At 43.3% G+C, this 27,571-nt stretch overlaps 1 protein-coding gene across 1 annotated transcript in view; it reads left to right on the plus strand.

Annotated features, from left to right (window-relative positions):
- LOC124789140 (dorsal-ventral patterning protein Sog) overlaps positions 1 to 27,571 on the plus strand; it is a 477,626-nt gene that overhangs the window by 375,252 nt on the left and 74,803 nt on the right. The window contains exon 3 of the mRNA XM_047256433.1: positions 26,105 to 26,240. Coding sequence (XP_047112389.1) covers positions 26,105 to 26,240 — 136 coding nt within the window. The remainder of the gene's footprint in view (positions 1 to 26,104; positions 26,241 to 27,571) is intronic.

Here is a 27,571-nt window from a genome sequence, read left to right on the forward strand (position 1 = left end):
TGCGCAAATCCGTTGCTCATAACATAAAGTTATATGGAGATATATGTACAGGTACACATGACAGTTAAATCGTCATAAACAAATCTGGAAAACAAGTTAATTATCCAAGAGAAAGCGTGAAAAAGTTAGGCGAAAACTTAGTACAAGAAATATTAAAAGGAAATGGACGTAGATAGAAATGAGGAAAGTTGGAATAACGTGATAACATGACAGAAACACTGGTTCACTGTTTGTCAGGAGGAAAACAGGTGGAGTAGGCCGATAGGGAAGATACACTGATGATAACAGACGAATCTTTAATTTCCTCTTGAATTCAGCGTGGTTTAGAATCGGAATCCGATTACTGGGTAGCTTGTTTCTGAGTCGTACGTCTGAAATGGACAAAGATTTACAATTATTGTTATAGACTTCAACCAGTAAAAGTATGTTAAAGGAAAAAAGCCATGTCTAGCGTTCCTTGTTGCGTTCAGGGTAATTTAGTTTAATTTACTCCATTTGTAACCATGATGATACAGCTTTTCCTTTCCTTGTTTTAAGAGACTTAATACAAGGAATATTATACTAATAATTATTCATGTTGTCATTTAATTGCTCTTTCACAATACTATAGTTATTGTATTTCATATTTACGGTGTACAACAACCAATAATTTAAGTAACTACAAAGCTCAGATAAAACCAAAACTGAAATCACAGACAGTCATTAGCAAAAGTATCGAAATTAATATTAAGTGAGAGACTACATAACACAAAATTCATTGACAATTTTGTGAGAGTTGTCACTGCTGCAACTTCAGGAACTATAGACAGTTAGACAGGTACTGAAAATCACGAGCTTACGTGATATTCAGGGTGGAGCGATTTTTCTGAAAGCCATTTGTGAACAGTTCATGTATGATTTTTTATCTGTATGCTATGCACACTCCCGCGCCCTCGACCTCCGTGTTTGGGTTAATTGAACAAAAAAAAAGATACGTGAAATGCTCTGTAGGGAAAAGGGAAGAAATTACCCTCGGTCCCTATATCTTCGAAAGAGAAACGCAAAGTTGCATAAGAATCTTACTTACATTTTTTACCTAATAAGTTTGTCAGATTTATCAGATAATTTTATTATTTTCGAATTAATTATTAAGAGCCGCTAAACCGAAAAATTAAATATTGGACGATATGCTGTGTTCGTCGACTGGTTCTAATAGACAGTGATATGTTACTGCAACATTTAAACTAGCAACGTAAGAAAATTCAATTTAAAACGGAGCTGGAAGGCTGTACCATAAATTTCTTGGACCTTAATATAGATATCAGAGAAAGGAGACACGTAAATGTGATTTATTATGTTGAAGAACAGTTTTACAGAACAAAAAGTCAAAAGACCCGTTTAACAATTCCAAAGACAATACCACAACTAAAGATCGTGTGTAAGTGCGTTGTATCTTAGTCCAGAATGTTTGGTTCGTAAGAACACAAGCTCATTTAAACAATAGCCAGTAGTTATCTGAAGATGGCCTAATAAGCCGAAAACTAGTTCATACAAATAAAAATCAGTAGAACAAGAAACCGCCTGAGTGTTATTCAACCCTCAATAATTATTCATAGCTTATACAATAAATATTATAGTCTTACGAAACTGTGATAATAGTAATGATCTCTTGAAAATAATTTTCTTTAGTTTTTACCCCAGAAAGTTTCATTTTACGCCTCAGGGTGTAAATACCCCCCGGTTGGGAACCACTTACCTAGGCAGATGTGGGTAACCTCGATTAAACTGCCACGCTTTGTCAATGACAATCGGTTTCAGGCCAGCTATGAACTGCAGCTATCAGTGAATGCAGGTCCATCTAAACCAGTTTCAGAGCGAACACTACGAAAGTAACTGCATGCAGTCGACATAGTGGATTGGGTACCTCGGAAGTAGCTACCGTCCCTAGCAGCGCCTAAGACTGCACGTCTTCAGTGGGCCAAATAACAAAGGAAGTGGACTCTGGGTGACTAAAGGCTTGTATAGGAGTCCGACCAGTCATGATTTTGTCTCTTTGCGAATCGTACAAGTGCACCAACGGCCCAGTGACGCATTTAATCTGCAGTGTGGAGAGTGTAGTTCAGGCCAGAGGTGGTACTGTGATGTTTTTGGGACGCTTATCGTGCCTTGTCTTGTCCTCATTCATTTAAGTTACCAGAACGTGAACGAGGGTGTTTACTTCAACATTCTCTGTGAATAGGTGTTGTCCTTTCTTCTGCATCTTAATGAAGAATACGTTGTAACATTCCCGCCTTCCGAGCTGCACGCATACGCTCCCGATCTAAGGATCACGCAGACACCGTATGGCCTGTCAACTGGCCCCCTAAATCACGCGATCTTAATACTACAGAGACTAAGACTTTCTGGGACAGCGGGTGGAACGTAGCGGTCAACATCCACGTAATCTGGAAGCTTTTCGAAGTCTAATGATGAGTGAGCGATTTCATCTAGATGAGACACACCTCAATAAACTTGTGGTCTCTCTCGCCGAACTGAGGTCATATCAAGGCTGCAGGCGGCATTAGTAGAGTCCCAGACAATGAGTCACGAAACTTTCACAGTTTCTCTGCAACTTCGCCACAGCAGCGCTGCCAAGCGGCTAGTCTGTAAAAACGCACTGAGCAACCATATGAAGTGGAGAAGCACGTTCAAATGAAGCCCTATTTCGTAATTATTGTGGCGATATAAATTCTCGCAGCATTCGGAAATGTAAGACGGAAATACCACTTCTTCGCTTTACAAAAGATGCTGATAGGTTAGTGAATGATGCCAGGAATAATGTCACATTTTAGAATTATTAACTACACTTTTCAGGCATGCCAGATAATGTTTAACAATTTCATTCACCCGTACTGTCTTCAGAACTTCTGCGCTTGATGACACTGACAAATTGCAACCAGTTTTGCATAACATTAGCTAGTGAGTAAATGGCTGAACGCTTCTGGAATGTAGATAAGCATATCAGAAGACAAATTTTTCAATAGCTGGTTTCATACTTCAGTTTCACAAAAAATTTATATATATATATATATATATATATATATATATATATATATATATATATATATATATTGTGCGGTTCATTACCAGATTGAATTAAAATAAGCAGGTCATAAGAATCTTGGTGAAAGCTAGGAAACTTTTTGAACTGCGTCACATTATCCGTATATAAGCAATGTCATTGTTAAAATTTTAAACATGGCTCCGTTTCAGCAACGGTGCGCGTAGAAACTTGATGGGATTGGAATATAATAATAGGTCAGGTGCAGATTTAAAGGTTTATCGACTCTTTACCGTGGTTTCGACAAAAATAAATTTGTCATCTTCAGAAGGAAAATGGATTCATTGACTCGCATATTGACAACGGATGTTGGAGCCAAAAGGCTCTTGTGTAGACAATATGTATCGCAGTCATAAATATCAACAGTTAAAATGCATAATTGACGGTAGTCCAGTATTGCTGGGGTTTGTCGCAAAACATTGAAAATTAAAAAAAAACTTGATATTTGATACAGCAGACATTGAATGGACCATACAAAGCTAATTGCATACGCCGATTGACTAAGATGTACAGGCACTTCCAATAGGTAAAATGTGTTAGATAGTGCTTGCTGCGCGAACGAGTATGCGCTTAGCCGCACTGAGCAGCAAATGCCTCATTCAGCAAGTTAATTTGTGTAGGTATTGAGAAAACGTTTTGTGGAAACAACTCCAATCTGCGCAAAGTGTTGGAAAGTAGGTGCCACGCTCGAGGATATAAAATGGTTCAAATGGCTCTGAGCACTATGGGACTTAACATCTGAGGTCATCAGTCCCCTAGAACTTAGAACTACTTAAACCTAACTAACCTAAGGACATCACACACATCCATGCCGGAGGCAGGATTCGAACCTGCGACCGTAGTGGACGCGCGGTTCCAGACTGAAGCCCCTGGAGCCGCTCAGTCACGCCGGCCGGCTACGAGTATATTCTCGTAATCATTTGCATTTGAACTTAAACCAGTCGGATTACAATTAATTTCCCGTTTGAAGTGATTGTCGACGGAACGAATACGGCCCGGCTATTGTGAACTATTCACAAACATTGAACTCGTATTTTATTATTATACGGTGACGTTAGCTGGAAATGAGATTATTTTAATTACATTTGAATAATCGCGTTTGAAAAATCACCGCCATGTGACTTCTGAAATTTTCCCAGCGTATTTCTTCTTCTAATAATTTCCGGGTATGCAGCCGGATCCCGTCGACATTCTGCCACGATATTCTGATGATGGCCGGACGTCTCTGGGCCGAAATATCGTGGCAGAATGTCGACGGGATCCGGCTGCATACCCGGAAATTATTAGAAGAATCACCGCCATGTTTAGTGACTGGAAAGTATGGAAGTAAGACCATTAAACATAGTAATTTTCCACTTCATACAACGCAGTTATCTGTTACGGCAGGGTAGCCGCTTAGAGAGGTAGCATCTCTGCAGCTGTAGAAAGGATGCAGTTTTTGCCCAGTGGAATTTCGCTGCTGTTTGTAGTAGACTGTGGTATCTGCATGACATGTCTGGGGGTGTGGAAGGGGCGGGAGGGTGAGTAATGTTTAGTGTTGTGCGGTTACTAGCAGGTGCTCGCAACACCGAGGCGTTACAGATGCCAATTGTAACACCTCGGTTCAGTTTACAGCGATAAAAGCTATAGAAAGAATAACTTAAAATTAAGAATAGAATTTTAGAGGGGAAAATAGTGTAGAATCAGAGTTCGGTAATTGCAGATCAAAATTATAGTATATCAGCAAGTAGTTTAACGTCTTAAGTACAGCAAAGCCACGGAAGCTCCGTCATGGAGAAGGCAGTGATGTTAAGCTCTTGTGATGAAAAACCTATAAAAAAGCCTGATCGTCATTATTGGCGCATTTTTTCCTTGGTTGTTTCGTTAAAGGGCGGGGAACCCGTGTCAGTCAGCGAGACAATAATTAGATTGGACTTTATCGTCACGATAAACTGTTAGAATATTACGGAGATTAAAAGTGATGTAGTGTACGATCTCTGACTGTTGGTAGCAACGGAGTATTAAGGGGATTTTAGGACTTTAGTGCTAGATTGGAACTTCACGGACATATAGACGACGGAAACTCAAATTATCTGCTGATGCGAGTGAATTCAGAGGTGCCGGTATTCAGATATTAACGTGTGGACTTTTGAAAGTGTTGTGTGCCGTTAGTTGCGAATCTGGACGTAGAGCGCGTGCATATCGGCATTTGCGGACTATTTAGATTCCTCCAGGCTAGGAACCTTTTAAATAGACCATCATCCATCACCATCTTAATCCTTGAATATAGAGTGAAAGTGAAATACAAGAGTGTTGTGCTTATTTCATTTACCTAGTACTAATCAGTGAAGGTTTTGCAGAACCAAAGCTATTCAGCAGTAAGTCAGCACCATCTAGCGGAAAGCGTAGGCATTAACTAACACGCTAACTGAAGTGAACGTTTACGTGTTTTACTGACTGCTTAATATGAACTTTTGTGACTCTTTGACGTCCCCACTCCCTCCCAAAGGTGGCGCAGGCTATCTTAATCATAAAACGGGAGAGTTTTTGCCGGGCAAATTACTAAATAAAAGCGATATTTACACGACTCGCAGTAATAGCAAAACATAAGGCCCGCACCTCATCGGAGAGTCGTCGCTGTCACGACGGGAAGTAAAGCCGACGATACGTATCTACGAGCAGACCTCGACGTGGAGTACCTAAAAATGGAACCACAAGAGAGTTGGGGATGCTTCACAATACCCCTTTTCCGGACAACCGGAGCGGAACTGATCCGTACTGTAGGGAAGCAGCCTACTCACGCCTTATAAAATTCACATCAGTCTTTTCATTGTGTGCCAGCCAGTCCGCTGTAACTAGCTCTGACGTCATAAATATTGCGCAATACTTTAAAATGAAGTAAATAACCTGAAACGTTTCTAGCATGTCAGGAGTAATACAAATTCAATATGTGTTGGATATCAGTTCAATAACTTTAAACATTTTCGAAATTTGGATATTTTTCTGTAAAAATCATTGGCGCAAAGAAACGAGCTAGAAACTTAAAAATTTATATTTAGATTCCTTTTGCATAATAATTTAGTAGAATCAGTATTCTGGATCTCACAAATTAAAATTTTAGTTGAAATTCATGATTTTCTGGTTTTTGTCTTAGAAATTAAGGAAGCAAGATAGATTAAGTAGGCGAATAAATAAAGCTAGGATGTTTAAATTTAAGTAGAAGGGAGATCCGCTATAATCATAAAAATGTGAGAAGTTTCATCAGAATAACTAAAAAACTATAGCTATAGCGTACCTCCAAAGAGCAAGTTCAGAGCTCGTCTACTGCGTGTAGTGTAATTAAATTAGTTCTCTCGCCCAAAATATTTGACTTAGCCACGTCAGACTTTTATTATGATTACTTACCTGTGTCCTGATTGCACAATTAAATTGAAAGCTTCATCGGCCATCAGCAAAGGAAGCAATGATTTATTCGATAACTTAAAGTGGTGCATTACTAGCCCAGCGGCTAGTCGGGAGAGCAGGTTTGTTCAGGCGTTCCCCTAGCCGTCCGCACCGCGGCTTTATATGTAAGAACGCTGCGCGAGAAAAGGAAGGCCCCAGTTCTCTCGAGACGCTGATTAGCGCAACACCTGTGCAAGGAGTCGCGTCGCGTCGGTATCGTTGATATAAACAGCCTCGGATGCCGTAATAAGTTACTCGGGATACGCGTAACCATGAAATCGTTTTCGAGTGAAGTGTTAATTTTGGGATGACTTTAATGATCTATCTTTAGTTTGCGTGTGTCGTATTTTCACGTGCCGCCGCAGGACAGACATTCTGCCATTATTAGCGTGGCGTTTGATGAACATTATCATCAAATTATGGCGAGCATTCACTTAAACATTTAATTTGAACAGTTATAGTGGCATCAGCGCATTAGACTCTGAACTGCTCTGGTAGTTGGAGTGTGTGGATTCTTTTTGGTCTGTGACTTTCAGGATATAGTGAACATTTTAGACAGAATGGTTTTCGTTTATGAAACTCAGACAACCTCCTAATTCCTCAGAGCTATAAGCTGTAGCTATAAATGTATTTCTCACAAGGGGACCTCCCCATCGCACCCCCCTCAGATTTAATTGCAAGTTGGCACAGTGGATAGGCCTTGAAAAACTGAACACAGATCAATCGAGCAAACAGGAAGAAGTTGTGTAGAACTACGAAAAAAATAAGCAAAATATACGAACTGAGTATAGATTTAAGTGTCAGGAAGTCGTTTCTGAAAGTATTTGTATGGAGTGTAGCCATGTATGGAAGTGAAACATGGACGATAACTAGTATGGACAAGAAGAGAATAGAAGCTTTCGAAATGTGGTGCTACAGAAGAATGCTGAAGATAAGGTGGGTAGATCACGTAACTAACGAGGAGGTATTGAATAGGATTTGGGAGAAGAGAAGTTTGTGGCTCAACTTGACTAGAAGAAGGGATCGGTTGGTAGGACATGTTTTGAGGCATCAAGGGATCACAAATTTAGCATTGGAGGGCAGCGTGGAGGGTAAAAATCGTAGAGGGAGACAAAGAGATGAATACACTAAGCAGATTCAGAAGGATGTAGGTTGCAGTAGGTACTGGGAGATGAAGAAGCTTGCACAGAATAGAGTAGCATGGAGAGCTGCATCAAACCAGTCTCAGGACTGAAGACCACAACAACAACAACCACTGTGCCAACTTATAACTAAATCTGAGGGGGGGTGCGATGGGGAGGTTCCCTTGTCAGATGAAGTGGGCACTAGGAATTCTAATTACAGGCTTCACGTTTTGCTAATCACTTTCTGGTTACCAATATTGTAGTTAGAGAGCCAGTGTTGAGAACGGCAAACAGCATAAATACAAAACATATATTCTATTATTCCACCCGCCGCCCCACAGTACCGCAGCGACGTGGGCCGGTGGGAGCGGCGTTCGCTCTGGAGGTTCGGCCTTGCCCGCGATTTCCGGGAGGCGTGGGCGGCCGGCTACGTGCTGTGGCGAACGCAGAGCGGCGCGGCTATCTGCGCAGCCCAATCCGCTGCGCTCGCAGATAGGCCGGCAGACGGCGACCACGTGCGACCGCCGGCGGCGGAGGCAACAGCTGTGCGGCGCATCTCTCCGGTTTGAGGCCCCACCCGTGCTTAAGGTCGGCCACCACAGCGAGCGAACGGGCGTTGTGGTGAGCGCGTGGGAGGAGAGGAGAATGCAGAACACTGTACTGGGCACCGAACGTTGAACACAAACGAAAGTAGCATTAGGTGTGGCAGATAGAAAAATAACCCCTATGTATTCTAACAAGGGAACCTCCCCATCGCACCCTCCTCAGATTTAGTTATAAGTTGGCACAGTGGATAGGCCTTGAAAAACTGAACACAGATCAATCGAGAAAACAGGAAGAAGTTGTGTGGAACTATGAAAAAAAATTAGTAAAATATACAAACTGAGTAGTCCATGCGAAGATAGGCAACATCAGACGCTGGGAGTCAGGGAGCGCCGTGGTCCCGTGGTTAGCGAGAGTAGCTACGGAACGAGAGGTCCCAGGTTCAAGTCTTCCCTCGAGTGAGAAGTTTTCTTTTATTTTCAGTTTATGTGACAAACTTACGTTTTCATCACTTTTTTGGGAGTGATTATCACATCCACAAGAAAACCTAAATCGGGCAAGGTAGAAGAATCTTTTTACCCATTCGCCAAGTGTAAAAGTTAGGTGGGTCGACAACATATTCCTGTCATGTGACGCACATGCCGTCACCAGTGTCGTATAGAATATATCAGACGTGTTTTCCTGTGGAGGAATCGGTTGACCTATGACCTTGCGATCAAATGTTTTCGGTTCCCATTGGAGCGGCACGTACTTTCGTCTACTAATCGCACGGTTTTGCGGTGCGGTCTCAAAACACATACACTAAACTTATTGCAGTGAACAGAGACATCAATGAACGAACGGACATATCATAACTTTACGAAAATAAAGAAAGTAACATTTTCAGTCGAGGGAAGACTTGAATCACGGACCTCTCGTTCTGCAGCTACTCACGCTGACCACGGCGCTCCTGAGCTCACATTCTCCTTGATGTTGCCTATCTTGTGCATGGACTACTCAGTTTGTATATTTTACTAATTTTTTTCATTGTTCCACACAACTTCTTCCTATTTTCTCGATTGATATGTGTTCAGTTTTTCTAAGCCTATCCACTGTGCCAACTTATAACTAAATGTGCGGGGGGTGCGATGGGGAGGTTCCCTTGTAAGTACGAAATCCGATTTATCAGAGAGCACCTTTCACTGACAATTCCCTTGTGTACAGAAAAGTATCTTCGCTGGCAGTTTGCAAAGGAATGCGGAAATATTTGAACGCCTTCTTGTTAGGGTTCCGTACCTAAATCGGTAAAAACGGAACCCTTAGGCTACGTTCACATTGGCACCTACAATGATCGTTGCACACCATCGCCAGAGGTCGCCCGATAACATCGGCCGACAGCGTGGTCGTAATGCAGCCGATCTCCTTCGTCAGTTTTTGGCAGGGTGAAGGAGGTCTCATTAGGTTAGGTTAGTTTAGAATCTATTCTACGTACGAAGTAGGTTAGATTGTAACCTCTTAGGTGGGCTTGATATCACGACGCCTCTGTGCTTGGATACGAGTGCTGCATAGGGGCTTCTCCTATTGATGAGACGCCAAAGCGTGTGAATGAGCTTTTCTGCCTTGTAAAGAACGTAGCGAGCACTATACAATCCGTCCTCAGTTATCGGAATGACCACACAAGTTTTAAGAATGTGTGAGACGACCGGAGAAACGGCTGTTACTTACTCGAGATAATTCCGACCAACACATTCTAGTCTTCGGATACAATCTGCAGATACACTTGTACGCTTTCTTCCAGAGAGGACACGTGCAATGGGGATATAAGACCTCACTTAATATGGTCTGACTACTATTAACAATGGACATGAAATAGATTAATCACTCCGAACATTTACAGGATCAGCAACAATTCTCGAAATTTTCAGCAACACAAACCTACCTTGCGCTTGCTATAAAATGCATGTAAAGAATTTAAAAAAGCTTCTGCTGACGTCAGCTTGTCTGAATAACGGTTCTGCTGACTGCAAGTGAATTGCACTCATATCAGTTACCATAGACACGAGGGAACATAACAGAAAATGTGTTGCCGGCCGCTGTGGCCGAGCGGTTGTAGGCGCTTCAGTCCGGAATCGCGCGACTGCTACGGTCGCAGGTTCGAATCCTGCCTCGGGCATGGATGTGTGTGATGTCCTTAGGTTAGTTAGGTTTAAGTAGTTCTAAGTCTAGGGAACTGATGACCTCAAAAGTTAAGTCCCATAGTGCTTAGAGCCATTTGAACCATTTTTGAAATTTTTTTAGAAATGACTATGGAATAGAAATAAGCAGTATTTCTAACGCGTTAAGGTCGGCGGCTGTGCCCTATCTTCGAGGTCTGCGTTACTTCATCTTTCAACAAGAGAACGCAAAACCGTATGCTGCCCGTGCTATCCTGATCTTCCTCGCTACGTACTGGTTCCTTCTAACACTCATGTGGATGAGTTATTTTTTTCGTTAGTTAGGGTCAATTGCCAATTTCTACACTGTACAGATATCTTTTCTAAATAGTTTGGGATTTGTTTTGGTCTTGTGATGATTTTACTAGTTGATAAATGACAGCATCATCTGCAAACAACCTAAGAAGGCTGCTCAGATTGTCTCCTAAATCATTTATATAGATAAAGAACAACAAAGAGCCTATAACACTACCTCGGGGAGCACCAGAGATCACTTCTGTTATTCGATGATTTTCCGTCAGTTTCTACTAACTGTGACCCCTCTTACAAGAAATCACGAATCCAGTCACATAACTGACACGATATTCCATAAGCACGCAATTTCACTACAGAGCAGCTTGTGTGGTACAGTGTGAAAAGCCTTGTGGAAATGTTGAAATACGGAATCAATTTGAAATCCCTTATCAGTAGCACTTAACCCTTCGTGTGAGTAAAGAGCTAGTTGTGTTTCACAAGAACGATGTTTCCTAAATCCGTGTGGACCATGCGTCGATAGACCGTTCTCTTCGAGGTAATGCATAATGTTAGAATACAATATACGTTCCAAAATCCTGCTGCATATCGATGTTTATCTGTCTGTCTCTCTCCAAAATATTATATTGGACGGCGAGTGTTAAACAAAAACCTGTGTGGTACAGTGTCAAAAACCATCTGGAAACGTTGAAATACGGAATCAATTTGAAATCCCTTATCAGTAGCACTAAACCCTTCGTGTGAGTAAAGATCTAGTTGTTTTTCACAAGAACGATGTTTCCTAAATCCGTGTGGACCGTGCGTCAATAGATCGTTCTCTTCGAGGTAATGCATAATGTTCGAATACAATATATGTTCCAAAATCCTGCTGCATATCGATGTTTATCTGTCAGTCTCTCTCCAAAATATTATATTGGACGGCGAGTGTTAAACAAAAACTCAGGTAAATTGGGTGTGCTCTATAGACTCTCAGAATAAAAACTGATTTATGAGAATCGGTAAGGTGCACTATCAAATCGTTCCGTTAAAAGGTTGTTGGTTACAGAAAAGTATCGTCGTAAAAGTTCGTAAGGAAATCCACAGATACTAAGAGAAATTTCCGCTTGATGTAATGAATGGTAGCTCTGTTAAATGTTAATACGTGTAACATAAGGCCCGTAACAAAGGGAATACACTAGATAGTATCCGATTAGTTGTGAACATTTCAAGCACCTTAAATCGTTTGAATATTTAAAGATAACAATAATACTAAGAAAGGACTTACTGTAAATAGGACGAACACGCAAAATCCGTAGACGGCAAGGCTTACAAATCTAGGAAGGAAAGTGTAAAAGAGAAGAGAAGAAGGGGGGGGGGGGGGGGGGGGAAGATATAGAAGAGGGCGCACGTAATGGTTTTAATTAAAAGGAACGTATGAATTTTCTTTAGTTATTGTAATAAAATCAGCTGTTATTGGCTTATAAAGAAAAATCTAGACGCTTTTAAGCAACCTTATTCTCTTATACGTTGTTTCCGGAAACTATATGCTACTACTTGCATATAGTTTGGTGTATTTTAGCAAGACTAGATTACTTCAGGAGAGGGTCGAGCAGATACAACAACACACACACGTAAATTATCAGTAATTTATTAAAACTTGACCACGGTAAAAACGTAACTATGAAACAAGTACTATACGCACAGATGACCTGATACTTACAACATTTGCAGAACCACAGTTTGGCATCAGAATACAATTGTCTTTAACAGGATACAACTCTAGAACAACTGTTCTATTCAAACGCAGCCGGGTCTGTGGTAAGACGATACCCTCGTCGCTAGCGATGATGACAAATGGTCACTGATTACATAGAGACTGTGGTGAGCGGTACTGCTTTCGTATATAACTAACTTTTCTGCAGTGGCGACATAAGGAAACACATGAGCGCTTGTCTATGCCGACGTCTCCGATTCGTTGATACATCTCGCAGTGACAGTCTTTACGTGTAGTGCCGTCGTGAGCTCCCAATTTTTGCCTGAGAACTCGTTCTGCTGACGACACCACATACACAAGGAACAATATCATCCCCTCCCATTGGGTGGATGGGCAGTATTAATGTTAGTACGGATACGATGACAAGGAATAGGAAAAACGGCAACCAGTCACACATACTCCAAATTATTTCGTCTCCTGGAAGAGGCTTGTATCTCATATTATACTGTGCTGATACAATTTCCACATTCCATATTCTCTGAGACAATGTTGTAGATATACTGTCGTTGTAGCCAGGCCTTTTCCCTCGATTCCAAAGACATTTCCGCGACGGTGACTCGGTTGTCGTTTGCTTGACACGGAATTCCTATCACCTCAGCAGAGCTTACGCTAGGTGGGCGGTACTCGTCAGAGATTAGAGGGGACGTTGATGGGTATGCTGGGACGTGCGTGTCGATGCGAACACCTGTGACGTCTGCCCGCGTCGTGTGCTCATTGCGACACGGCATCGGCCTACTCGGTGAGGCATCGCAGACTGGAAACTGAGAGGAACGTCCGCCACGGAGCTGATCGTCCCACGTTACCACCCCATTACACAAGGTCCGCCTGCTGAAAATTCAGTCCTAGCGAAACGACACGCTTTCCTTGCAGATGATTCTCCTGCTGAGCCTCGGATTTGTTCTGACACTACTAGCTGCAGAGAATCTCTTTTCTTCACGTAAAACACATTCTGTTGTGTGCAACATTATCTGTGAACAATGTCTCGATGTACTTCCAGAAAGAATAATTATGTTTTTCAACTTCTCCTCTAATCTCTGACGAATACTGGCCACCTAATGTACACTCTACAGAGGCGATAGGAATTCCGTATCAGCTCAACGATAGCCGAGACACCACCGCCGAAATATCTTTGGCATCGGGGGAAAGGTCTAGCTACAACAACATTATATCCACATCATTGTGTCAAAGAATATTTATGTGGAAATTGTATCAGCACAGTATAATATGAGATATATGCCACTTCTTCTGATACTTGTTATTGTATCCGTGCTAACAGTAGTACTGTCCGTCAACCCAATGGAAGAGGTGTACTTTTACTTGCTTGTGTGGTATGGTCCGTAGGACGATGTCTTGGGAAAAAGTTGTTATCTCACGACGGCACTACAAGTAAAGACAGTTACTGCCAGACGCACCAACTAATCGGAAACGTCGGCGTAGAAAAGCGCTCATGTGTTTCCTTATGTCGCCAGAGCAGAAAGTTATTTATATTCAAAATGGTTCAAATGGCTTTGAGCACTATGGGACTTAACATCTGAGGTCATCAGTCCCCTAGAACTTAGAACTACTTAAACGTGGCAGAGGGTTCATCGAACTACCTTCATAATTCTCTGTTATTCCAGTCTCGTATAGAGCGCGGAAAGAACAAAAATGTATATATTTCCGTGCGAGCTCCGATTTCCCTTATTTTATCATGGTGATCGTTTCTCCCTATGTAGGTCAGCGTCAACAAAATATGTTCGCATTCGGAGGAGAAGTTGGTGATTCGAATTTCGAGAGAAGATTCTGAAGCAACGAGAAATGCCTTTCTTTTAATGATGGCCATCCCAAATCCTGTATCATTTCAGTGACCCCTATTTCGCGCTAATACGAAACGTGCTGCCATTCTTTGAACATTCTCGATGTACTCCGTCACTCCTATCTGCCAAGGAACCCACACTGCGCGGCAGTATTCTAAAAGAGGACCGACAAGCGTAGTGTAGGCAGTCTCTTTAGTAGATCTGTCACATTTTCTAAGTGTCCTACCAGTAAAATGCAGTCTTTGGTTAGCCTTCCCCACAACCTTTTTGTATGTGTTCCTTACAATTCAGCAAGATAATGCCCTCCCACACACGGCGAGAGTTTCTACTGCTCGTCTTCGTGCTTCCAAACCAGACCTCGGCCAGTAAGATTGCGGTCAGCGCCCTCCAACCAGCTCGGGACTTTGACGATGTGACGCGCCAATTGGGTAGAATTTAACACGGTATCCCTCGGGTGGAAATCCAGCAACTCTTACCAATCAGTACCAAGCCGAGTAACTGCTTTCATAAGCGCCAAAGGTGCACCAATTGTTATTGGGGTTGGGTTGTTTGGGGGAGGAGACCAAACAGCGAGGTCATCCGTCTCATCAGATTAGGGAAGGAAGTCGGCCGTGTCTTTTCGAAGGAACCACCCGGCATTTCCCAGGAGCGATTTAGGGAAATCACGGAAAACCTAAATCAGGACGGCCGGACGCGGGATTGAACCGTCGTCTTCCCAAATGCGAGTCCAGTGTGCTAACCACTCCGCCACCTCGCTCGGTAATTGTTGTTGGCTTTCTCAGTTTGTGAAGTTCTTTCTCTTGAATGAATCATCAATTTTTTCTGGAATTGTACTGATTTGTTTTTCTGTGCACGTAAATCACATCTACCGATTTCCGTCCCTTGTGCATAATTCCTTCGCGGTGCGTCTTCTTTTCTGTCTTTGTAATAGCCTTAAGTTTTCACGGTCGTTTCGCAGGTAGAACATGAAAATTTTTGATAGTATCGCATGCGGCGTTCAGAGGCAGACAGAGTTCTGATGTCGGTGTGATACGACTTAATCTTATGTAGAGGCAAGCGAGTAATAAACATTTATAAATGGGCGTAATGAACGGCATACTCGGAATGAATCACAGCGTAGGGGTCGGTAAAGCAAGTACTAAGGTGACGGAGAGTAGCAGAAATGAGAATAGTGAGTTGCTTAACAGTAATCTACAAACGGCACAGTAGTCAATGAAGCAAAGGAATTGTATTATCTAGAAAGCAAGATTGCACGATGGGCAAAACCAGCAAGAAAGACTTTTGAAGAAGATTGGCGCAGATGAAGGAATCTTCCTTCAGGTGCAAAGGAGCTGCGATGTGCTTGGTGCACAATACCCTAATTCTGCCTTGCGGTGGTATGTATGGTGACCGAAACATTGACGACAAGTATGTCTGCTTAAAGTTCCTTTGTGGTCCAACATTTCGCCGGCCCGGGTGGCCGAGCGGTTCTAGGCGCTACAGTCCGGAAAAGCGAGACCGCTACGGTCGCACGTTCGAATCCTGCCTCGGGCATGGATGCGTGTGATGTCCTTATGTTAGTTAGGTTTAAGTAGTTCTAAGTTCTAGGGGACTGATGACCTGAGAAGTTAAGTCCCATAGTGCTCAGAGCCATTTTTTGTGGTCCAACATCGGTCCCCAGTCACATTCGAATGCCCCCGAAATCCCGGTATTACAGGATTCGATTAGCCCGCCAAATGGAGGTCCACAATGCGGCCTCTGTAAAATTCCTTCAGGTGCCGATAACACTGACTCACACAATACGCGGCATTTCCGCGTGCTTCACAGTGATCACGCAACAGCTGTTGCTGTTCGCGGCCCTTTTATACCGTACCATGCATGTTAACAACAACAGACATGAACAGCTGTAGAGCATTCTGCTGGTGGTCGTTCTAGCTGTGGCAGAGACTTGCAACTCCGTTTACGTACCCGCTGTTGGTGTATACCTGTACTAAATTACATTCACATCCGTCCATGTATTTTGGGTACTTCACTTTTTTTTTGTCAAGCGGTATGTGACAGTCTCCCCTCCCCTCCCCCCTACACCATCTCCAACATTTTACACCAGTAAAAATCAACGTGAACGTTAAGAAACGTTTGTACACAGGAGAAAGCACGCATTGACCATGAAAACATGGATTGCACAATGTGTTTATTTGAAGTACGAAGTTAGTGGTCTGTTATTTCGAGCACTGTAGTGCGTCAGTGAACATTGAAGACATGCCAGAAAGGAGTTGCCGCCTACAAAACATAGAATTCACTGAATTTCGTCGTATTCTGGAGTGTGCGGGGAGACATGATCGCACACCAGAATTGCCCAACACGACAGGCGAAAAGTATCAGCTGCGTATCGGACTTGGTGTCGGCGGTCTGAGAAGCCGGTATGTGTTAGTCTTTCTCGTGGCGGACAGGTGCAGTTTACGGATTTGCGTCGGTACTGGCGTACGAGAGAAACGGCATTACTCATCGTAAGGCAACCGATGTGCAGATTTTGAGCAATGTTACACCTCGAGTGTGGAAGTATCGGGAGCACTTTACTGCATTCTGCAAGCTGCAAGTTGAGCTAGCTTGCGCGGCCCCTCTCGTCAGAGGTTCGAGTCCACCCTCGTGTGGTGTGTGTTGTTGTTAGCGTAAGTTAGTTTAAGTAGTTTGTAAGTCCAGGGACCGATGACCTCTAAGCAGTTTTGTCCTTAGGATTTCACACACATTTGAAAATTTTGATTTGAGCTAGCTTCCCTTCGTACCTAATCTTCATCCTGCGTTTCCTGATAGTACAGAGAAACACCCAGATGGGAGGATTTAAGTTTGGTAACGAGAACTGATTCTACTTTGGCGTCAATACATGTCGTTTGCGACCGTGGCGTCGGCCTTGAAAAGACTGTCATGAAGCGAAATAAACGTGCCAATTCCAGGCGTCATGCTGTATTGAGCCAGAGCTTTTACATCAAGAATATCGCCCAGCCCATTCCGTTACCGTTCCTGCAACTTGAGGAAGGTATCCTCTTCAAGCAGAATAATGGCGGTGTTCGCGTCAACGCGTTACCCGACACGCTAGCCAAATTGGCAGTCGTTTGGCCAGAACAATCGTGAAACCTGTTCTCCAAAGAGCTTGTTCGGAATATGGTCGTATGGAGTCCGCTACCGTCGTAATATCCATAACAGTTCTTCTTCAGTAGCGAATACCGGTGACGGTAGCGTTGACAACCATCTCCAGAGGTGACACTCGACACGTCAGTGATTATCTCTGTGAATTTTGAAAAATTCTCGTTGCCTTGAGGCAATCCCAATGGTTGTTTTCTATTGCGTCGGCCGCGCTTCGGTCCGGAACCAAGCGGCTGCTACGGTCGCAGGTTCGAATCCTGCTTCGTGCATGGATCTGTGTGCTGTCCTTAGGTTAGTTACCTTTAAGTAGTTCTAAGTCTACGGGACTGATGATCTCAGATGTTAAGTCCCATAGTGCTCAGAGCCATTTGAACCAGACAGCGTAATTAATAACTTTGGTTATAGTCAGTAGGGAATGTGGGCAAAGAATCGCTTATCGACTGCTGGCCAGCTTGAACCACGTAGCAAGAATAACAACACTTACTGATGATCTGTTTAAAATATTAGGAACAACCGTCAATAGGAATACCTAGAGAGTTGACAAATTAAACGGAGACAAAACATTTGTGAAATGAATATTTTTTGGTTCCATAAATACTTTCATTTTCCTCATTAATGCAGGAGGTGGATGAAACTGGGCTAACCCTCTTGACAGCTGGGTTAGGAGTTGTTGAAAGTTTACTGCCACTTTTTTCGAGAGGACACGTGTTGGTGGTTACAGTGCCGTCGCCGACGTTTCGGATCGCCTGTTGCATCCACAAAGTCACATCCTCGCTAGAAAACGTGTGCTTAACACAAGCGCCGGCGCTCGTGTTACACCGACGTAGGACCGCTTCACTGTTAATGGCGGGGCAATTGGGAGGCAGCGAAGCGACACGAAGCTCCCCAGCACCAGAGAGAGAGAGAGAGAGAGAGAGAGAGCAGTACACACACTGCTAGCGGGGCTAAGTGGAGCGATCTGCACGGTGTGTCTAGCGAGACAGAGGCGTAAGATTTATTGCTCCCAGCGGACAGAAACACATGCGCGCAAGAATAATGAACAACGCTTACTGCCTTCTAGTGTCCAGTACCACATACCATCCTATAGAGAGCGAAGGAGAGTCCATTCTAGAGATAGTTCCTCAGTACAGGGTGTCCTAGGAGGAAAGATCAATATTCAGAGATATGACAGAAACGATCGCTCGAGCAAAAAGTCTAGTAAATATGGCTTTCAAATGTTTAAGAGCGATGAGCACTTCTTAATCTTCGTTACTCTGAAACAAATCTTTTCTACTGCAATTTCTTTGCTTTCCATGTTTTGTGAAGTGATAGAATGGACCAAACCAAGAAAAAAGTCCAGTAAACATGGGCTTTAAAGTGCTCTTAAGAGCTATAGCCACGTGTTCATCTTCACTAACGCGTAACGTATGTCTTCTACTGAACAAGAGCTTGTTACTCTTAATGTATGCATTTTAGATTCCATGTGTACTAGATAATTTATTTCTTGCTTTGATATACTATCACCTTTCAAAATATAGACAGCAAAGAGCTTGCGCTAGAAGTGATTTGTTTCACGGTATCGAAGATGAACAGCAGTTCATAGCTCTTTAAAGGTAAGCATTTTATAACCCATATTTACTAGACATTTTTTACTTCGAATGATCTTTCCTATCATGTCTCTAAATATTGAACAGTACTCCTGAGATACCCTGTATAGTACAAAATGTATTGCGCAATGCCGGAAATGAAAGGAAAATGTCACATTACTCCTACCAACAACTACGCTTTCCAAACTAGTCCGAGATAATCTTAAATTAAGGAAAAATAGAAGCCGTTATTCCTGTAATACGCTCTAAAAAATCTTTCACAAAGATCTTTTACAAACGATGTATCGAAAAATCTTTGACAGTGTATAGAGATTTGCTTGAGGAAATCTTTCATAAGTTACTCTGCGTGATCCTAGGTTTTATAGATGTTTTGAGATGGACGACGAGTTCAGTGAAATAGCGTATTGATGCTGGCATCGGTGCCACGGCGTTCCAACAGCAAAGGAGACCATAGGAGCTAATCCGCTTCGAACGAGCACTTTTTTTTTACTTTGTACAAATTTTATGTCATATTTTGCTCCAAAGTTTCACTGTAAATACGTAAGAGGACATTATTAAATTTCTGGACAGAATAAAGATAATTTTTGTAATTCTGAGATTCGTTACTCTTATTTTCACTTAAGACGCAGAAACGAGAACTCTAAAATGTCTAAATAAGACTTGAAAAATACCGTTACAAATATCCGCAGAGTAAAAACAGATGTGGGTATTCTGTTTTTTGGTTTCTTAAACAGCGAATTAAGTTTTTTCCGAAAAAACAACTATTCAAAATTATGAATACAATTGAGATTATTTCACGCCAACTGTAAAACTTTAATCAGAGGAACTGGCCTTAGAATGCATAAAAAATGAAGAAAAAACAACAAAATATGTGCTTGGTTAAACAGAGACACGAAACGCTCGCAGGCATTTTGACTGTTTAGCTTACATTCCTGTCAATCCCGTGACAAAGAAGCCGTTTGAAATACAGGGCACGTAAAAGGAATTCATCGACACTAGTGCATGTGCCTTTCCCATAGGAGAACGGTAGTCATGGCTTCTCCACCCATAAAGACATTTCTCTGGAGAGCGGCGGCTGTGTTACAGACGAGTTTTCTCTGTGTTTCCCTTATCCAAAAGACCTGAGCTAAAGGCAAACGTCTGGATGACGCGTTTTCAACGCTGGATACATTATGACTGCTAATGGAGCCAACCAGTTTTTTTTCTGTTTTCTCTAATAAGGTGCAGGCGTCACCTGCTTAACAGTAAAGCGTACGATGATACATTTCTGTATAGAATGTTCGCATGGTAAGGAAGCTGCAGTCACTTTGTAGTTGTATGCCTTATGGTTTCATCTATAGCCAGGAAAGTGCTCACACAAATTGTATCTGGGGTTACATTCTTCTTCTTCTTCTTTCTTCTTACTTTTCCCGTTTTTTTTCTACGGGGTTGACTCTGTTAAATCGATTGAGGCAATGTTAGTGGTATTTGGTGGCCAGATACTGTCCCTAATGTTCCTACCTCCCCCCAGGACGAAATCTGTGAACCCCATTTGTCCGCGTCTAGAGTATATCTCATGTTCAAGTGTGAGTACGTTTTCTAGATGTTTGCGTTGAAGGATATGAGTACCAGCTTAGTATTTACTTAGTTCAGTCTGGTAAACCTTCTTTAAACCACACCAGTCGCGTCGTTAATACTTGATGCGAATTCGATCCGGGGCAGGCTTACCTCCTAGTATCTTGATGCGAATTCGATCCGGGGCACGCCTACCTCCTAGTATCCTGGAAGTAGCGCTTTTAACGTGTTCGCCTATCTGGACGGGCACCTAGAGATATACGTTCTTGTTAAATATATCTACCAAATTTTTTGAGATAAGATGTAATTGACCAATATCAATGTTGTTCTGCTTTGAGAATCGTAATTCCGAGGAATTGTGGAATGAATAGTTTGTTTTCAGTCTACACCCATCGTTCATGCGAATAAAAATGAAGACCGTAGTGTCTGTTCAGGTAATACTGCGCCAGGTGATGGCGTCTGGAGTCTGTGGCTAACAGGTGCATTGCTTCGCCTTCAGTCCCGGCGGCTGCTACCCGCCATACAGAAAAGTTCGTGTGTCTGCGTCCGTGAGGGGCTTCGTTACTGCAACAAATCTGACAAACCAGCTATGATTTCCGATAACTTGCTAGACGTGACCATCTTTACGCCACCTTGATTCACATGTAGTCTGTCAAAATCCTTTCATTTTGTACTTACATCGCGTTAAATTTAAGTGGAGCCGTAAATGTGGAAAAGGTTTAGTAGAACTAACGGGAAAGATCGTCCCTGTAAAACAGCGTAACTTTGAAAACAACTAACTGATAGTATTATATGATAACATATTTTAAGTTTTCGTTTCGAGGCAATGTCCTGTGATTAGTGAAAAGGAAGGTTAACACTGACGTTTGTTAGCAGGATTAAAACGCAGCTTTCTTTTTTATGAGTTAAGTCATAGTTAAAAAGAATGGTTTATGTTTGCAAAAGAAAAGCTGATATTTATAATAGTCTCGTTTTAGGCAACAAAGTGATGGATGTAATTGTCTTCTAGGATGTATGTATGCCTGAATTATAAGCATTGATATGAAGTAAGTAAAGAGGATGATTAGCCGGCCAGTGTGGCCGTACGGTTCTAGGCGCTTCAGTCTGGAACCGCGTGCCCGCTACGGTCGCAGGTTCGAATCCTGCCTCGGGCATGGATGTGTGTGACGTCCTTAGGTTAGTTAGGTTTAAGTAGTTCTAAGTTCTAGGGGACTGATGACCACAGCAGTTAGGTCCCATAGTGCTCAGAGCCATTTGAACCATTTTTTGAGGATGATTAACAAAGAAAGAAAATGCAGTGGTTCCAAAAAAATTGGTTCAAATGGCTCTGAGCACTATGGGACCTAACTGCTGTGGTCATCAGTCCCCTAGAACTTATAACTACTTAAACCTAACCGACCTAAGGACATCACACACATCCATACCCGAGACAGGATTCGAACCTGCGGCCATAGCGGTCGCGCGGTTCCAGACTGTAGCGGCTAGAACCGCTCGGCCACCCCGGCCGGCGAAGTTATTGTAGTCTTTTAGTTTTAGTGAAATTAATTCAGCTCTTAATCATTTCCTTAGAGGGGCAAGCCATTATCTTCTAACAAACCAGGGGTGCTATTCTGAAAAACCCCATGGGTATAAATCTGGTTGTAATTTTCGGATGCAGTACACGCGAACATCAGTGGCAAAGGTAGCCTGTTGGTTGAAACGACTGCAGGAGGATAGCCGGCAATGTGGCTGCGAGTCCCTCTATGGTACAGATGTTCAATTGTCACTACGTATTCAAACATACATCGCACTTACGGTTTCATTTGCACTGTGCAAACTTCGTTTCCCACATACTGAAAACACTAACATGTTACCTCAAGGAGTACTTGTATGAAATGTAGTGCAATTGGTCATATCAGATTCCTTTTGCTTTCATATTGCTGTAAAGTTTATTAGATGGAGAAACTGTGTCTGGTCTGGTCATTGTAGCGATTCGAGCGACGTTCTGAGGTGTAGCCAGCAATATCAAGGTCAGATGACTGAGGGCGGCCTAGAGTCGTCCATCTACCTCTCGTTCCAGAGGTTCCGCACAACACACGCTCCGTTCAGCAAGGTGTGACCAGTGAAAGGATCGTAAAAGCCCTCGGTGATACAGTCAATAGCCATTAGCATGTTCGCACTGATTACCCAAAACATTGCGATCAGTGCCCACCGGGAGATTGTAAGTCGCCTGGTGGTGATGCGGGCATGATACTCAATAAGGAAAGTATATAACCGGAGTAGAGACTGCAAAGTACAGTGATGGTGTAGGCAAAACGTACCGGAGCACACCATTCAGCGCACACTGTTGAACATGGGATTCTGCAAAAGCGGCCTCTGTATGTCTCCATCATCAAGACTGAACCGTAAATCAATAGAAACGTGTTGCCTGATCGGATGAATTACGTTTCTTGTTATACCAAGTCGGTGGTCGCGTCTGCACGAAACAGCACCGCATCACTGACGCAAGCCAGTGCGGAAAGCGTTATGCTATGGCAGACATTTAACAGGGCTTCCATACAACATGTGGTAATAATCGAAGGCATCAACTGTGGACAGTGTGAACTTTATTGTAAATCACCTGCAACCCTTCATCCTATGTACCTTTCCCGACTGCGATAGCATCTTCCAGCACAACAACTGTGCGTGTCTCAAGACCAGAATTCTGCTACAACAATTAGAGGAGTATGATGGTAAAATCACGCTGGTGCCTTGGCCGGCAAAGTCCCCTGATCTGAACCTGCTGGAACACATCTGAGACACTATCGGTTGCAGTTCCGCGTCAACAAACCACGGCTTAGTAATTTACGAGAACTGCGTAACATCTGTCTAGCCATCTGGTGCTACATACCTCCGGAATCCTACCAAGGGCTTGTGGAATCCATGGCAAGCAGAAGCGCTGCTATATTCCATTCCAAAGGTGCACCGAAACGCTATTAATCTGGTTTTCATAATGTGTATGCCCGACCGCTGTAGGGCGCCCTCGTTGTCGTCATGGTCATTGTCGCATCTAGCAGTGCGTTTACTTTTTTCAGTTTGTATGCCGGTGGTGTTTCCTACTTATTTCCACGGGTGGATGCTGAAACTTCATTTCTCGGCGGGGATTAAAAGTACGTGGGGTAGTCAAATACACTCATGCTCATAAATTAAGGATAACGCTGATACATGGTGAAACAACGCTCTGGTGGACGGTTTGCGGGTTTAAATCACCTAGGGGTATGACCATGAGGTGCATTTGACCTACGGTCGTTGCACGGGGGCGCTGGCAGCAGTTAACATACGCAGAGGTGTGTTGGTGCATGTCAGAGTACGGTGCAGCGAGTAAGTGTGCAGACGTTTTCAGACTTGCTAATGGTGACTGTGTGTTGAAAATGGCTCAAAGAACACATATTGATGACGTTATGAGGGGTAGAATACTAGGGCGACTGGAGGCTGGTCAAACACAGCAGGTCTTAGCACGGGTCCTCCGTGTGCCACAAAGTGTGATCTCAAGATTACGACAACGATTCCAGCAGACAGAAAACGTGTCCAGACGGTACAATACGGGACGTCCACTGTGTAAAACACCACAAGAAGACCGATATCTCACCATCAGTGGCCGCAGGCGGCCACGGAGTACTGCAGGTAGCCTTGCTCGGGACCTTACCGCAGCCACTGTAATAGTTGTCTCCAGACACACAGTCTACAGACGACTGAACAGGCATGGTTTATTCGCCCGGAGGACTGCAAGGTGCATTCCACTGACCTCTGGTCACAGGAGAGCCTGTAAAGCCTGGTGTCAAGAACACAGTACATGGTTATTGGAACAGATGTCCCAGGTTATGTTCACAGACGAGTCCAGATATAGTCTGAACAGTGATTCTCGCTGATTTTTCATCTTGTGTGAACCAGGAACCAGATACCAACCCCTTAATGTCCTTGAAAGAGACCTGTATGGAGGTCGTGGTTTGACGGTTTGAGGTGGGATTATGTTTGGTGCACGTACACCCCTGCATGTCTTTGACAGCGGAACTTAACAGGTCATGTGCATCGGGACGTCATTTTGCACCAGTATGTCCACCTTCTCAGGGGTACAGTTTGTCCCACTCTCCTCCTGATGGATAACAACGCACGGCCCCACCGAGCTGACATTGTGGAGGAGTACCTTGAAACAGAAGATATCAGGCGAATGGAGTGGCCTGCCTGTTCTCCAGACCTAAACCCCATCGAGCACGTATGGGATGCTCTCGGTCGACATATAGCTGCACGTCTTCAAACCCCTAGGACATGTCAGGAGCTCCGACAGGCACTGGTGTAAGAATGGGAAGCTATACCCCAGCAGCTGCTCGACCACCTGATCCAGAGTATTCTAACCCGTTGTGCGGCCTGTGTACGTGTGCATGGTAATCATATCCCATACTGATGTCGTGGTACATGCGCAGGAAACAGTGGCGTTTTGTAGTAAATGTGTTTCGCGACGGTTTTCCCAGCTTATCACCAATACCGTGGACTTACAGATCTCTGTCGTGTGTTTCTCCTATGTGCCTGTGCTATTAGCGCCAGTTTTGTGTAGTGCCACGTTGTATGGCACCATATTCTTCAATTATCCTTAATTTATGAGCTTGAGTGTATTTTAATTACCTTGAAAAATGAAGTTACATAATTAAGATTTTTACTTGTAAGCAGGTAAACGTTTACAAATAAAAAATTAATTGCGTAACTATCTTTTCGATGTGATTGTTGAAGCTTCATATTAACGCTCTTATAACACGTGAACAGTGCTGGTCATTAGGGTATATAGACCATCATTTACACGGTGTGCTAATTTGTACTCCTTCCTGATTACACTTAACTAGTGTACAACTGTTGTGTACATAGTTCCGCGTAGTCAGCGCATACACAACTTTCCCACTAGAGCGCGCCCCGCTAAGCACAACAGCGCAGGCGCAGCGCTCGTGCATCTCCGCACTACTAGATGGCGCTGTCTTAGAGACGGACCAAATTCTGCTTCCGCCGATACGCGTATTAATGTCAAGCAGCCAATGAGATTGCTGCTAACGTAGAACCTTTTCTCCTCGCGGATCACACTCGCGCAGTGATACCTGAACGCTCGAAGTATTATAACGAGAGTACAGACCTCCGATTAGTCAGTCTGCATTAGTCTGTAGTCAAGTTTCAGTCTGCGCCTAATAAGATCATAATATTCCTGTACATAGCCATGATGATAAATGAATAGACACTTTCTCAAGTATCAGAGATATGTGAGAATAAGATTAACATACCAAGACCAAAGGAACTTCAGATTGTCAATTGTAAATAGCATCCAGAATCAAGTTACGTAACGTTTATGCTTGTCATTATTTTAATAAATGTGTGTGAAAATTAATCAAGTTCTGTTTAAAGCTGGTCACCGTCAATCTGCTACTCTAAGCGTGCAAGTGGCATTTCTATCGTCTGACCTAACGGCAGAAGATAAACACGCCACGATAAGACCACGAGACGTATTGCTGACACTCGCCTATTTCGTTTGAGCGACAAGTCAAATAATCTGATGGTGTGTGTATCAAAGGTCTTACAGTACGCACACCACAACGACACTGGTGATACACAGAGTGCGATGCGATGACCTCGCGCAGCAACTAGTAGGTGCAGCTGCTGACTGCGCGCTGTGTTCTGTCCCTGCAGGTGAAGAAGAAACGGCGCGTGGTGGCGCGTGCGCAGTGCCGCAACGTGAAGACGGAGTGCCCGGCGCCCAGCTGCGACCACCCCGTGCTGCAGCCCGGCCGCTGCTGCAAGGTCTGCCCCGGCGACGACGCCTTCAGTGAGTACCGACCACTGTCTTGGCTCTCCACCCATCCTGTCAGTAGCTTCTAATGTCCTGCTCTCAGTACTGTTTGCTGCGTCTCCTGCCATCCTGTCCTACTGAGAGTAAAATGTGACTCCAGGAAATTTGATCTACCACAAGGCTCGACACTGGGTCCAGATTTGTGTTATGTTACTAGCATCTATTTGTTTTTACCTGTACGGGGTTCATAGACATTTGCCTTGATCTTTGTGTAAAATGTGCCATTTTTTCATGACAACACGCTTGGTTTGCGATGAAGGTAGCACTCTAGCACTGACAGGAAGTACCACCTACTACTTCCCATTGCGTGACTTTCCATTGAGGAAGTTCGCTGTATCACCAGGCTGAATACTCGTTGTGTTATCTGTTTGTAATTACTTGTATAGGTTGGGATACAGACACACGTATGTATTATGGTTAGAAGCTTAAATTTTAAATAGCGATAAGGTCTTGGACACAAAAAATTGAAAGCTTTAGCGTATTTATCGATCAAACTAATTCTCTCAACACAAGTACTTTTTAGATTTAATTACACCTTTAGTATCCCAATATGTGCGTCTCTCTCCTAGGAACCGTCAAGTTGCTTTTCTTTCGCATTTCTGAAGGTGTCTCTGGTGCTGTGTTATCAGCTCTAACGTAATGTTCTTAAGGGGCGTTTCTTGTGACGCCAAATATCACTGGAAAACGTTTCGTTTATCACAACAAAGTACTGTTAAGTGTAATTCTGCGTAACCAGTCGATACAACAGGGTGGAGATATCTCATTCAGAGACGTTCGTCGTGGATGACAGAAAAAACGGCGACTGAATGAAGCGTGCACAATACTCCCTTTACCGTGCCGTCACAAAACAGCGTTACGCAGTCACTGCTGGAAACAATGAATATTTTATCCTCTCATCTTCAGTACATTCCCATGGCTCAAACGTTGTCCCAAACATACTTGAGGTTTTCACAAAAATTTTCACTCTACAGCTAAGTTTGCACTGATCTCGAATTTTCTGGCAGATTGAAACTGTATGCCATACCACGACTTGAACTTGGTACTTGCGGAAGTTGTGAAGAAGGTATCGCAGGAAGCGAAGCTGCGAGGTCGGGTGAAAGTTAAGCTTGGATAATTCAGGTTCGACTCCCGGTCTAGCTCACTGGTTCAATCCGCCAGAAATTTTCGTACTTGACGCTGATCTCTCGACTGGGCACATAAAAGTGTATTTGAAAGAGCATTATATCGAAAATGACGTTTTCTGTTCACGGTGCGCGCCGCAAGAAACACTCCTTGAAGATCTTTCCTTTCTTCCTTTGGACTGAACA

This window comes from Schistocerca piceifrons, chromosome 3 (genome assembly GCF_021461385.2).
Source record: "Schistocerca piceifrons isolate TAMUIC-IGC-003096 chromosome 3, iqSchPice1.1, whole genome shotgun sequence".
Classification (NCBI taxonomy): Eukaryota; Metazoa; Arthropoda; class Insecta; order Orthoptera; family Acrididae; genus Schistocerca; species Schistocerca piceifrons.